Source organism: Ambystoma mexicanum, chromosome 9 (assembly GCF_040938575.1).
Source record: "Ambystoma mexicanum isolate Mex_15411 chromosome 9, UKY_AmexF1_1, whole genome shotgun sequence".
Lineage (NCBI taxonomy): Eukaryota > Metazoa > Chordata > Amphibia > Caudata > Ambystomatidae > Ambystoma > Ambystoma mexicanum.
Genome location: NC_090931.1, coordinates 1,079,592,066 through 1,079,607,614, shown reverse-complemented (window position 1 = coordinate 1,079,607,614; position 15,549 = coordinate 1,079,592,066). Strand labels below are relative to the sequence as shown.

The 15,549-nt window shown below is 41.0% G+C and overlaps 1 protein-coding gene across 2 annotated transcripts in view; it reads right to left on the bottom strand.

The window, feature by feature from the left end:
- Window positions 1-15,549, bottom strand: part of ACVR1C (activin A receptor type 1C) — a 1,016,293-nt gene that overhangs the window by 336,995 nt on the left and 663,749 nt on the right. For both annotated transcript variants that reach the window (XM_069616403.1, XM_069616404.1), the window contains exon 3: window positions 2,066-2,305. In XM_069616403.1, coding sequence (XP_069472504.1) covers window positions 2,066-2,305 — 240 coding nt within the window. The remainder of the gene's footprint in view (window positions 1-2,065; window positions 2,306-15,549) is intronic.

The window sequence follows — 15,549 nt, the reverse complement described above, 5'->3', positions numbered from 1 at the left end:
CATCCCACTGCACTAGAACACCCAGATTCTACAATGCCATTGGCCAGCCTGTCCTTTAGCACCACTGCCTTGATAGGACTGCGTTACTGCAAGATATATGCTGACCTATAACCAGTATCCTGCCAAGACCTACACTACATCTGATCAGAAACCACAACCAGGTACCCAGAAAATGAGCTCCCTGACACAAAGTACTGAGCCCAAGAATAATGACCCTCTGAACGTGCAAATCTTAACTTACCAGGTCCAAACTGTAAACCTACCTCAGAGTACTGCTACAGCAAAACACGAGGACGATCACTACCAGCTCATCAAGAAAAAAGAAAGTAACCAGGAACATAAGGCACTCATCTCTCCTACCACTACGCCCACTCTCCTCTTTACACCAACATACAACAGAGAGAAGTTATACCACTCAATCTATTTTGGTCTAGCTGCACACATACGAACAACTCTCCATGAAAACCTCAACAACCAGGTAGAACGCAGCTCTGCCCCACGTAAAAATAGGCCTAGCTGCACACATAAACGTACTACAAAGGCGTACTACCGCCTGAATGCAGTCTTGATGACCAACCACCTGGCGGCACACATTCAACTGATCTCTCACTACCACCAAACCTAATGTTAGGATGCAGCCTCCATCACGGAAATCACACTTGCTGCACACATATTGCCTGCACCCAAGCACTGTATACTACCCTACTCTCTCGACTGACCTGCACTACGGTAGCCAGGGGCGTTCAAACCACAAGCGCCTTGAGATCAAACTAATGATATATAGGGTCCTATATAAATGCCAAATAACAATAACAATAAAATCTGATTATTTTTAAAGAGCTTTATTACTGACTGTTCTTTGTAAATTGTTTTCTGCAAATTGTTCTTTGCTACTTATATTGCTTATTTTCTGTATTGTATATTGTTCTCAGTAAAGCGCTTTGGTTAAAAGCGCTTAATAAAACTCAATAAACACAAATACAAAACTTGGGCAATGCAATGTGTTTTCATGTGGGATTATGTAAGTATGTTTAAATGCAACATACATTATTTTGAGAATTTATCAAATTTGCTGATTTCCAAAATAAACAAGGCATGTGTCAGAAACAACACACGCCAATTGACATGATATTGCAGTGTAGCTATTGGCCTCCAAAAACAATAGATGATATGATTAGCCTGTTCAGTAAAGATTTCTTTAAAGGTTCTCCTCTCAAAAAACAGCTTAAGCAATCATCATCATTTCATCAACAAAGAAGGATCTCTCATTGCCTATAAAGGTTTGGAAAATTGTCGGAACGGATTTGAAGAAACAATGTGTAAAGCAGCTGTGTGACAATTAAACACAACCTTTGAACCCATCGACCATGCTTCACAAAATGTGGCTTACAGTGCTATGTTGCCAAGTTTGATGAAGATTACAGTATTGTGCTTCAGTGGCAACGTTATTGACAAATCACTTATTTTAATGTAATATTTAATGTGATTTAGTTTACAAAATAAACTTTACACATATTGTACAAATATAAAACAAAACAATATCATAATATCCATCACATCCTAACATTCAAATAACAATAATAAACATAAAAACCACGTAACCATCGTTTTTCATAGAATCTCAATGGAATGCATTCAAATTAAAATTAAACCTTCTCAATCCTACTCTCCCCATTGACTCGTAACATAAAGGCCAATAATCTCGTTTTAATTCAAATATTTGGAGTGGAGATACGATTTTGTTGTCAATCTTTTCTCAGGAGGCCTCAGGGAATAATCGAGAGTAAAGGTTATATTAATGATAATTCTCCCCAACCCGGCCCGTCATCCATTTAACGTGGGGAATATTGTCACCATCTTTTCTGTTTCTCATATAATTGAGCCCAGCCTGGCTTCGATATTTAGCCATATACTTATTGTATGTCTTAAGAATGTTAAATTTAATCTTAGTGTAAGTGCATACATATTGTTTTTTACATAACTCATCCATTGCCTTGCAACAGCGGTTCCGCCACTCCTACGTTGAAGAGGTACTATTTGCTCATGAATAGTATTTTTTACATACCTGATCCAGATCCAGACACAGACATCTCCCCGATCAGCTCTTTGAGCACTTTTCCAGTATTGGGTGTGTTGTACTCCGATAGCAGCTCTTCGGAATGTTGCTGTTGTGCATGTTTGTACTTGGAGTGGCGTCCATGGCAAGCACAAATAGTTAGCATTAATGCTATGGATACAATGCAAACTAGCACAGTCACCACCACAGTCAGCTCCACGGCTCCCCAGTGTATAGTGCTGGGAGAGGCTGCAGATGAAAATACAAATGGGTTTAATGCCTGTATTTAGAAATGTTAATATTAAAAAAGAAAATACATATTGGCAATAAAATACACAACACCCAATGGAGGCTACATACTGTTTACAATTGCAAATTTCTTAAGAAATAAAAAGAACTGTTCATCAAAATCCCTCAGAGTAATGTATCCTTTTCTGCATAATAATCAAACATGTATTTGTCAATTGTTCCTTTTACAGACAACAGTGATTACCCTCTGTCAATTGGCTGAATGTATATTGGAATTGCAGTCAACATCCCTAAGCAGCTTTATTTGCGAGATTACCTAAAATGGCCCCTAGTGGCAATGTGCTCACTGTAGTTCTGAACGTCTGTACAGTGAAAGAAAACCCACTGACGTGGTCTTGCACAAGGTAATAAGTACATACTGTGGAGAGTTTCTGCACAAGGATGTAAGGAATTAGGGCTGATTGTAGGAGGAGATGAAGAAGAGTCATCCTGCAGTATAGATGGAGTTGTGACTGTGGGGATGTAGGGTGTGAGATCTTGGTGGAGGAATGTAATAAAAGTGTGAGGGAGTGGGACAAGAGATATATGGGGATAACAGAGCAAACTCCTGAAAGTAATCTCTGATACTTTTCATTGGAGGATGATGGAGAGGATAGAACAAACCTGGGGGCACTCATACAGTGGTTAACTATAGATACATTGAATATATGCATATTGAGGAACCGAGAGAGCTGTGAAACGCCCTGCTGTCATTGATGGCGAGATTTAGAGTTCAAATATCTAATAAAATCAGGGGGAACAGAAAACCATGAAAAACCTGAAAATAAGGGAGAGTACATCTTTGACCTGGATAGTGACCTTGAAAATAGGAATCTCAGTACATCCTAAAGCGATTCATACCGAAACGGCTAGTCAGCACTCCTTGCCCTTTTAAGAAATAAATATATTAAACATAAAATTTCACCATAGATTAACTCCACGTTCATTCTAAAATTAGCCATCCCAACGCAGGCTGCTATGCAGAAGCCATCTGGAACCAGGGATAGGTTGATGAGTGCATAGCCAAGAAGGGGATGAAGTGGATTGGGTAGAAAGGATAGCACTAGATTCATAAAGGGTTAATGGAGATTACCATACAATACTTCTGGGACCATTGATCCTAGTTGCCCTGCTAAATACATGAAGATATGCCAATGTCAAAACCAATTGGACAATTAGCACACCCACAAAGCTATAAACAGGCCGTACCAACTCCAATATAAATGTACACTTGCAGTTTATTTACAGGAATGAACTCAACATTGGCTAGCTTGAAGTGAAGAGGACACAGCCCTTCAAACTTGAAGAATAGAAACAGCCATCTTTCCAAAATCTTAGTGTCACATACATGTAGCCAGGTTGTTCCACAAAGCTAAATTGCAATAGTGTGCAAATGCACAGCTCATTGAACCAATTCGTATGCAGATTGTCCACCTTCATCCCAGTTCATCAGCTCAAGGTTGCTAATGGTGCTATTTCTCTCTTACATCCAACATCACAGAAAACAAAAAAAGACCTATGTTGATGTGCTTTCTATGCATAGCCAAAAGGTCCAAATAACTTTGAAGATATGATTCCTTTGGTACATTGGCACTGCCAACGAAGACAGTAAATATAATGTCTTGCTACATGCAAAATAGAGAACAAAATGTTTGTGCAAAAACGCCACCATGAGCACAATATTATCTTACCCAGAAAATCTTTCACTCTGTGTAATTTAAGAATACCACCATTATTTACAGCAAGTTAAATGAAAACATCTCTACAGGCTGAAAGCCACTGCAGGGTGTGCTGACCGCACCATTGACAAACCCGATATAGAAAGGGGACTACTTCTCTTTGGTTGAAGTAGCTCAAAAAATACTTAAGATAGCTGGCGTACTGTTCAAAAGAAACAATATTCAACCATGAACTCTCAGCCAATGATACCACTAGGCCCTACAGAAAAGCATCTAAAGTACTCAAATCATCACAAAACATGTGTTGCAGATTCTCCACTCTACACCATATCTGGATTGTACCCTCGGAACAAAGCCAAAGTAAAGGGCCACATTGAAACCTATATACTCTTTCGCTACTTGTTTAAACCAACCTTGTCATTCCAGACCTAAACATCCAATATGCATAGTGTGCCACAGAATCATCTGAAAGTCTTTAATTGTGACATGGAAGCAGCTGAGTCAACCTGTGGCCAATCAAGTACAAGAGGAATGACCCAAACCTGCATTGTTTGTTCCATGCAGATTAATTAGCCCAGTAAGGGAACAGGTGAATGCATATAACAACTTCTTAGGCCACATTATTGGTTGTGCATTCACACATCAAACACATCCTCTGAGGATGAAATATTCTCCCCCTATCAAAGCCCAAACCTTATCACCAGGTGCCAAAACAATGTATCAACTCAGATGGAAGACTATTGAATAGAAAACATCTGTGCCAACAGTTTTGCCTAGATGTTGGCAATTTTGGAACTAGGATTCTGGTGACAATCTTCTGAGCCAGGAAAGACAAAGTATATGAATGTGCCTCCACCTGATGATATGAGGAGGCTTTGATATTTATTTAACTGTTTTACTAGAAACCTTGGGTCTTTAATCTGTTTCATGAAAGTCTGTAGGTCTTCCTTTAGTCCTGATAAATCTCTACAACTGTAATAGTTGCAAGATTTCATTAGAGACCATAGATCCTGATCTCAAGGCTTTCCCAGCTGCCTTGCATTTTTCATAACTAGTTCTTACTGCCATACAACAAACCCCTTGCAAACAACATTGGAGATATCGCTTTCCTTATTCCCTCGCCTGGATCAAGACTTCAAAATGTGTATAGGTCAAATTCCAACACCTCAGCAATGTTGACAAAGATGTTTCAGAAGAAGAGGCGTTCAAGGAGCTGCCATCATAAAACCTCCCAGGCCCCCTTAGACTATAATCCATTGATGTCCCAAAGATGTCTGTATCTGCAGTAGCCAGTCAAGATGTAGTCATAGCTTTTTTGCTCTATTGTTATGGGGACATACCAATCTTGCATCCATCAGTAACTCTGGGACATTTAAATGTGTAACATTTCAGAATGTATCATTAAGCCATGCTCCTCCAGAAGCATGCAGTTTATATGGGTACCAAATGCTGTCTATTGACAGCTCCCAACCATATCAGCCAACCATCCAAGTAAGAATATATTGCAACTACTTTATATTTGACCACCTCACCAATGGGGCCAGGATTTTGATGAAACCCATTGGGGCTGTCATAAAGCTGGCTGGTAAGCCTTGAAGCTGCAAGTTGGTCACCTGATTCCGATCAAAGGTATTTATTATTTGGCAGCTTTATCAAATCTTACAAGTATGCCTCTTGCATGTTCCAGATGTCAAGAATTTCTTATACTAAATCCGCTATTATCTTTCCAATGGTTACCATTTTCAAGTAAGGGTGCCAGAAGACTATACTGTATTCCAGTATTAGGGTGTACTACCCATTTTTGCCATTGGGCACTTTTATGATCTCATATCTCCAGTCATCCCAATAATTTAACTTGATCAATTGGTGCTACAGTCCAGATTGGATTTTATAGCTTCCTTGGATATTTTTCAGTACCCAAACCACATGCCCTACGTGGCCTTAGCAGCCACATTAGTGGTTTTTAACAGCCTATTGCTACCACTGGACCAAACATTAACTTGGGCGGGATGGTTTCTTCCATGACCAGAGGGAAAAACCTTCTCCAATCACAGATGATGCTTTATATGAAGTTTATATGAAGAAAACAAAATTCAAAATTAACATTAGAGTGCTAAAATTCCGGAGTCACACATGCACATGTCCTGAAACCAATATTTGATGTGGCAAGGTCTATTATAAAACCCATGCCCACATTACAGTGATATATATCAGTCAGAACTGGATTGCAAGAGATGTACCTGGAAAACACTGGCACACAAGACTTCTGGTCAAGCAAGTCAATACAGTTCCAGCACAGTGGGGTATGCATGAAGCTCTGTTTATTAAAAGTTTCAATCTTTTGGGTACTGTGCAGCTGTGAGTGGATGGGAATGTGAGCCTCTGTAGCTGCACTGCAACCTGCACCAAGAATCCTGATCCCTGGTGCCAACAAGCTCTAAACCAGCAGCTATGAGCAAAGGAAGAGCCCACTGTGTTGGAGTGAGTTACTGGAGTGGACTATGGCCCGGTAAGCCCTGAGGCAGAGAATTGCGTTGGCGGCAGAGAAGTGGGCCAGGTGCCATTTTGGGAGCAGTAGCGAGGCACCACTGGGCCGGCAATGAGGCAGAGGGGGCGGTGGATTTCCAACCGAGGGATCTACCAATGCCCCACTGGACGACGACTGCCAATGTGGCAGCAAAGCCCCGGGCCGCAGGGGGAGAAGGCTAGGACAGGGGGTGGTGCAGTCCTCTGCAGAGTGGACTCCAACGAGGAGAGCGGGAGCCGGCAGGATGGGGCGGGAGCCCGGCTCCGGTGAGTGCCAGAGTGCGAGAAGCACTAATGCCTGGGCTGCAGCAGTGAAATAGACAGAGCAACACAGTGAGACCCGGTGGGTAGCAGCATCATAGACAAAGTGCCCCAATCATAATCCTAGAACAGCATTGCTGCAAAACAGGGGGTTTATATATTGACTAGCATAGGGCTGGCCTGTGCTGGGTGGCAGGCTGGACACTGGATGTAGGTGGTGCCCCGTTGACAGAAGGGTCTGATTTGCCTAGTAAAGTCAAGTGGAATGCCCTGTTAGACAACATAAACTCCCAACGAATACCACATACCTTGTGGGGTGGGCTTGTGGTCGCTGTCCCTTTTGGCAGCAGGGCTAGGATGGCGGCAGAAAGGACCAGACGACCTCAAGAGGGACTGAGGACCAGTAATACTGCCCTGGCAGAGGGCACCCACAAACAGAACTGCATGGGTGACTTGGGGCCAGCAGAAAGCTACAGCACTGATACACCTGGCAGATATGGGCCTGGAGGTGACAGGGGCAGCGGAAACCTCCCTGTACCAGGGGCGACGTTGGTGTGTGGGGGCCACAGGGCATTGTCAGTGTTTGGCAAAGGTAGTAGGCAACGAAAGGAGTGCCAGTGAATACTAACCACAAGTGACATCATGGCCAAGACCAAGCCCAGGGAGGGGGGACTCCAAAACAAAATGGACCAATACACAGTGAATAGCCCACCTAATGCTTCAATTCACACCCCCCGCCAAATGAGGATAATGGAGTAGACATCCAGGAACCCGAGCTCTCCCTCAAAGACATCATGGGAGCCATCAGGGTGTCCAAAACCCCCTGGAAGTCAAAATCGATGGTCTCTTATCAGGTGTCCTTTTTCTGAGACAGGACCTGCAGAAGCTTTCCACAAGGGTCGGGGAGGCAGAGCAACATAGCTCCGACTCAGAGGATGCCCTTAGGCACTTGGAAAAACAAATGGCCACAATATCCCAAAAACATACCCAGCTGGAGCATAGTGGGACCCTGGGTGGAGCGAGCTGGTGAGTGAGGCCCGTGGCATGATTAGGTTTCTCTGGGATGATGGCCATAAGGGACAGGTCTCACTGATGACCTGAAATGTCAACAGGTTGTGTTCAAGTGTCAAGCGCAGACTGGTGCTACAATTTTTTAATAGCCAGTCCCCCAGCATTGTGTTTCTCACTGTGACACATATGGTGGGAACAGAGTGCACATTTTTCCTCAGATGCCCGAACACCTCCAGCACTGCCGCTACAGACAATACAGCTACCAACACAGTATTAACAATTAACCACCAGTCATCACAGCCAGAATCAACCTCAGATGCCCTTCCATTCTCTTCTTTAGAAAAAAGACAAGAAGAGGCCACAAGAATCCTAAGGTCACAGAACAAGCAGAACAGCTAGTGGGTAATATTTCCTCAAAACATCTTTCTAAACTGGTAGTGTTGAATTTGAGATTGTCATTCATCCCGAAACAGAACTCCAACCTATTGGAAGAAGAAATCCACCTATTCAGACTAGTCGATTTACAACCTCCACAAGAGGAAATGCCTGTTGCATTTGACTACTTAGAAATGAGACCTAAAAGTTAATTCGATCCACAAGTGAATAATATGGCTATTAAATTATTTGAAAAACAGATGCTGAATGATTTAGGCAGAGTAGACTTTTTATTTATTTTTCATTTGTTACACGCCCAGACCCAGGGGTACCACGGTGTGGTTACAGACATCTTAGTAATTGGTCATACAATAGAGAAAACAAGCAAAATGGGACGTTCAGCAGGAATGTAGTTACAGTTTGGTCAAGTAGACATTTTATTAGATCAGAAAAGACCAGATGCTAGTATTGGTTAAATAACCAAGTTTTCAGTTGCTTTTTGAAGCCGGGGAATGAGGTCTCTTTTTTGAATCTGCACGACATAACATCAAGAGACATCAAAGCCAAATCATGAAGGATTTAGCTGACGACTGTACACTTACACTGAAGGCAGCAGATAAGGGCGGGTCCATAGTTATAATGGATACCAACTTTCACGACTCACAATGTATGCTCTCACTGAATGACACCAATACCTATGTTAAAATTGATCAGGACCCAATCAATCTGACCGCAACATTGATACAAGAAATTCTAAAAAGAGCCCTAAAAAATTAACGGATTAATAATTAAACCAGAGATTCTTTACTAAAAACCACCACATTACACAAGTATTAAACAGTCTACCAAAGATACTAAATCTCCCACTCAGACAGATCATAGCAGCAACAGAAAGTATTTTTGATCCCTTGGCAATCTACTTTGACAGAGTACTTCAACCAATAGTAAAAGGAACAGAAACATACCCTAGGGACGCCTCACACTTTCTTGAAATCCCGAATGAAATGGAAGGTTTGCAAGAAGAGGACATATTCATATTAGTATCTTCTGAAGTACAAAGTTTGTACACTTCCATCCCCCACCACGAGACTTGAGGCTCTTGAATGGTCATTACTTAGAGAGTAGAACTGCAAAGGAAGTAGGATCTTTACTCTTGAATTTACCAAGATTATACTTTGTAACAATTATTTCCATTACAAAACACAATTCTATCTGCAAGCATTGGGCATCCCCATGGGCTCCTCCATGGCACGAGCCTACGCAAATCTATGTATGTACAACCTTGTGTCCCAACACATGTTAACACATACACACTGGTCAATGAAGTTAAGAGCATGGAAAAGATACAAAGACAATATATTTGTCATTTGAAAAAGGAAATAGAACAGAACTATAAGAGTTCTTAAACTATCTTAATTTGATAGATGAGCGCATCCAATTCACCATAGAGGTAGGCACTCCTAGACTGCACTTTTTGGATGTAGAGTTGGAATTAAAGGGGAGTTTCATCATAACGAACATATTCCACAAACCTACCAATATCAATAAATCTCTACATTACCTCAGTCATCGCCCTTTGCATCTCAGAAACATTCTGCCCTACAATTAGTTTCTTAGATTAAAACGCATTGTATCAGAAGATGAAACTCAGACACCTTTTCCAAAATACCCCACCATTGCATACAAAAGAGGTCGCAACTTCAGAGATCATCTGGTGATGGCTGAAAGACCAAGAGCGAATAAACAATTGGCACTCCATAAGAAGAAGACAGGCACATTTGCTTGCCTTAACTGCAACAAGTGCGACAACATCATGAGAGGAAGCCAAGTAAAACACCCTCGCACCAGCGCAAAGATTAAACTAAGGGAGTTTGCTAAATGCAACTCACACTCTGTTATCTATGGACTCAGTCCTCCTTGTGGGGTCTTTTACGTAGGCCAGACAAAAAGGAAAGCAAAGGAACGTTGAAACAAACTCAAGAGCAATATACGAACCAAAAATGTACATTCACCATTTACAGAGAAAAGACATACAGTGGCAGATTGCCACAACTCAAAGAGATCATATTGGAAGTAATACAAAAACGACAGAGGGGAGGAAACGCGGGCAAGAAACTAGATCAAAGGGATTTATTTTTTATTGAAAAACCTGGTAGCCTGACCCCAGATGGGATGAATGAGGTCTTCTATTTGGGAGCCTTTCTTTGACAAGTACCTCTAAGATACGTACCATTGACAAGAATCCTTTAACTGTACTTGAAATATGTTGACATCTGAGTTGGCTGAACACATTCTAATGGATGTAAGATAGGTAATTCACACCAGACTGAGGTTCTTGACAAATACCTAGAATGTTGTTGACAATAGTTACAATCACAAGACAGCTAAGGAGAGAGGAAAATCACAAACGTGCTAAATTAAAGTAAACAACTGCTATTATGAAATATTGGCATATGTTTATGTCTAGCTAGAACAATAAAAATCTACTTTTGAAACCTGAATGTGAATTAAAATGCATTAGTGGTCATGAACAACCGAAGGGAAGAGTACAATATTTGAACATTTTTACCCCTTGACACTTAAATGCACCAAATGGAAATCTGTTAATATCCGACATTAATCTCCAGAAATTGTCCAATCATAATGATTCCTGTGACCACATAGGAGTTCTCTGTTAATAGGGAGGACTTCTTCAGAAGTTGCACAATTATAATTTTGTGAAGACATAGAAATTTCCTGTGAATGACACATCATAGCAATCTCGTAACATATGGCATCAGAAGAGATACATTAGAGTGGACGCATGAGTTCTTCATTAATATCACATCTGGAGACGTCCTAGACATCCTCTTCTGGATAATCTCTTAATACCAGAGGTTTCTTCATCTATTATTGAAATCAGTTTCCAAATTACCATAACACACACATTCTGATCAGAACCACTATGACAATGGACAAGCTCTATTTCCATCTGATAATCTACCATATTGATATTTGAAATATAAGCGTAAGTACATCCGAAACACGTTTTTTCCATCTATAGACATGGTACATGTTGCCATTCCATGACGGACATTGAAGATCCTTCCTCAAAAACGGATTGCATATTTAGGCAGAAATACTAAACTTAGTACCAGACACTATGCAGCTAAGAGAACATTCTTGACATCAGTGATGTTTATTAACATTATGCTTAAATACGAGTTGGTAAGCAAGCCATTAATACTTGTTATGGCGTTTTCTGCATCCCGCGTGGATAAACAAACATGACGTCATCACGCTATAATGTGATAACATCACAGAATAAATAACAGCCATTTTGGAAACGATCAGATCTCAGTTCTGAACAGAAAGCACAGGTATCCAGTGCCACAGGGCAGGTGAGAAACAGCAGATAGTTGGAACCTAATTTATTGGGTACTTTTCAGGTACTTTGCTGAGTTCTATGAACGCAGAAGTTATATTAAGCACTATGGGCCTAAATCACAGATCGTTTTCCAATGGGGTTCTGCCATTATTAAACGCTTCTGTGAATTAGGCCCTATATGTGTGCTTGCATCCACAGGTAAACAGGAGTAACCAGATTTTGTCAAAGTATTTTTGATATACCACTTGGGAAAAACCACCACTTAATTAAGAACTATATGGAAAGCAGTTTTCTCCTATTAGGGTAAGACATTTCTTTAACATCATATGCATAGCATTAAATGTTTGGGCTTAAGATAAGAGATATCACATTATCTGTTACTCCCATTCAGATTGAATTACCAATTTTGATGAAAAGACATTTGGGACAGATTCTTGTCAAAAGGAAGCTCCAGACAGCTGTCAGAACGGATACCCTCGATTTAAGGTGAGAATAGAACAGGATAGACAAGTGGTGATTAATAAAATGTAGTAGTAGGCTTATACATCTGATTTAAGGCCCCAGCTTTTCTGAATACATTACACAGCTTGGGCTGTGTTAGCCAGACTGGCACCAGGTGAACATTAAAGAAAAAGATCATGACAGATATTGATTTATGATGCGCATGCTTAGTATGGTTTTGCATAGATTATCTCACTAAATAAATTCACAGTTTTTGAAGTTTTATAGATCAGTGTGTAATTTGAGGCAAGAAAATCACAAGAAATAACTCCTGAGCAAGGGAAAAGAATTCCCAAAACACGCAGAGCATATGATTCATGGATTGCTGATGTAAGAATCTTGATCTTTGCCCTGTTGAAAATATAATTGTGTACATAATACTGTTTTCAGAAATGTTTACATAAACAATCGAGATTGTTGATATAAAAACTATTGAGTCAAATCATTCTTCTGTGGATAAATCGTGTTACTACAAATAAGTACCTAGATGCAGTGGTCGAAGTGAGCAGGAGCGGTCGGGAGCGGCGCTCCTATACTTTTTAAAATTACCTTGTACAGCTCCTATACTTTTATTTTAAAAAGAAACCGTTCCCGAATGGTTTTGTTTTAAAATAAAAGTGTAGGAAGAAGTTGAAACCTTCACTTTCAGTGCACTGCACTGAACGTTCCCTTAAACAGCAGGTGCAAGTGTTTGGGGGGTGTAATGTGTGTGGGATGGGTTGTGGCACTGGGGTTTGTGGGGAGCAGGGGCACGCCAGCAGGGAACATAGTTCCACGACTTCTTTTCGTACACTTCGACCACTGCCTAGATGGTTTTAAATGTTGATTGGATTACAATATAATTAGGTGTGCAGGGGACAGGAGTGTTCCACAAGTCTGTGGACACCTGTTTGTTTGTCTACCTCCTAATTTATATGAGCAACCCAGGGGTTTCGTGCCTGGTGATAACACGTATATTGACAGCATACCAAGGCTTCAGCAGGCTGAAAATGTATTGACAAAAGTCATTCTTGTTTCCGGTGCAGGGGGTGAAGATGCAATTCCACAGGATTGCCTGTAATCAATTTCAACCTCGGGTTTCAAACACTTGGGTATTCACCTGAGCCCGAACCTATCAGATTTTTCCCGGTTTATCCTCTTCCCGTGGTGAACAGGTTTGCACTGGATATAACGCACTGGCAAACTCTCTCACTGACCTTGTTGGGCAAGGCGGCTCTCTTTAAAATGCTAACACTTCCCAAATGTCTCTATGTCCTGCAGAATGCCCCGCTCCCAATTCCCAGACAAGCTTTTACAGAGATTGAGGGATCCCTGCTCTGGCTACTCTAGGGAGGGTTGCAACCGTGGGTGGCATTGAGGACACTGCAATGATCGATATGGGAGGGGGGTATTGGCATGCCCAATCTCCAAAGGTAATAGCTACATTTGTTTTGGTTTTTCAGTTATGGCAAACTTAATAAAAAGATGTGATAAAAAAAGTTTGCAATTTCTGCAGTGCTCGCAAAAGTATGAGGCCAGCAGGAAGTGAAGACGGTACACTTGTGCCTACAATACAAAATAATATATAATCATAAACAATGGGTGGGTGATTGAATTCCTTCAGGTGGCTCTTCATATTAGCGAGGCAAAAAACTAAATAGGAAATAGGAGAAGTGGTGCCCTTTATGGGGAAGTGAGTAGTGGCAATTGTTCTTTCATACAATGGAATAAAGAAATGAAACAATTATGGCGCCATCATTTACAGTAGTTGTAATCAACATTTAGATATGGGCTGATACATGATGAGCCCTTTTCCCCAATATAAGATGATACATCTGGTTAGGCAGACTTTGTATCTTTTCCCCTATTGCATATAGGTCTAAATGGTAACCATTTGCACTTCTCTGTGTTGCAGGGCTAGATCTAGAACCCCACCGCCCATCAACAAAATGTAGCTGTATCCAACAACCATGCCCAACTTGTTACATTGTCTATTTCCCATCCTGGGGGCCCTCAAGGCCATCCCCAAGATGGTGAAAGTTGCATAATGATGTACCATCTGGGGGTGAGCTTATTTTAATTTGTAGGCACCTCACAAACTCATCATTGGTAGTGTGGAACTTTGAACACTAATCTTTACAAATGGGGCAACCATGGCAAATGAGTTTGAATCTCTCTTTTAATATTGTTTGCAAACTAAAATGGCATAGTGTGGTCTATAACAACAATAATGCTATCAATAATAAGAGTAATACAATAATATTATGATGATTAGTAATGATCAAAGTATCAAAGGAACAGTTGACTGCATTGCATTACTGCACTGTAGCTGTACAATGGCTCACAATTTCTTATAAGCGTAATAATAACATTCAGAGCGTAGTTGGCTCTTCAATTGAAATTACCCAGGAACACAATGCATTTGGTGGAAAAATGAAAGCCCAGGCTGCTGCAGCATACAGGTTTTGAGATTAGGAATGGGCAGCCACACCCAATCTTCTGTAAACCTTTTGTGAATATGGATTCATTAGACTGCACTTAAATAATATTTGCCATGCCCACGAGCCAAACCAGTAAACTGACCACAAAAACATAGCATCAAAAATAAAAAGGCCTGTTGTATTCAGACAGTAGTGTTTAATGCTAAGGAACCGTCATGGCTTGTTGAGCCTTTTGAGGCTGCTGATCAACGCTTCCTTCACTTCAAAAGCTGTGTGGGGAAAGAGGACTGATAAGCAGCCATTAGCCATAAAATTAGCACCTGAGAAAATTGTTCAGTGAACCAGTAAATAAATTCATCATCTGGTGCAGAGATATATGTAGTACATATTTGTGTATATAGAGTCCCATTTTAAATGCAAATGCAGGTGACACAGTGTTGGGGAGGTTTATTCATCCCCAAAATTCAACATCTGGTAAAAAGCATTGGTTGACTCTCCAGTGCCCTCCACCCGTAGTGTATTCTCATGCTGTTTCTCTAGCCCTCCCCCACAGTAGCCATCAACAATGCAAACAAGAGTTCGGCAGAGTTAGGCCAGGAAGCTCGCGAAACTATCGAAATCCTGCACAACTCATTCCTTCTGTTTTTAAAAACATACTGTTTATTCATTCATGAAATCGGTCCTTGTATATCTAATAAAATGTAAAATGCATGAATCACTGTTTCAGAACCATTTCTAATATGCAGACTATATACTTTTCCATCCGTCCGACTCCCAAGGGCCCAACACCCTTCCCCAGAATAAACGGAGGACTCAGCCAACGGCAAGTTGGTACTGTGGTCCATTACAAAAATAAAAAACAGGGATCATACAAGACAATTAGGATTCTCCAGTACATCTCAACTTTACAATGTGTGCTCCCCACTTTAGATGGTGTTTGCCGTCATCACCTGGGCCCTTCCCAAGAAACCTATCCATGGTACCGATTGGTGCTGAGAGTGGTAACCCATATAGACATCCCCTATAGGGATTATTCTACTGGCCCTCGCATGTAAGGTGGCGGAC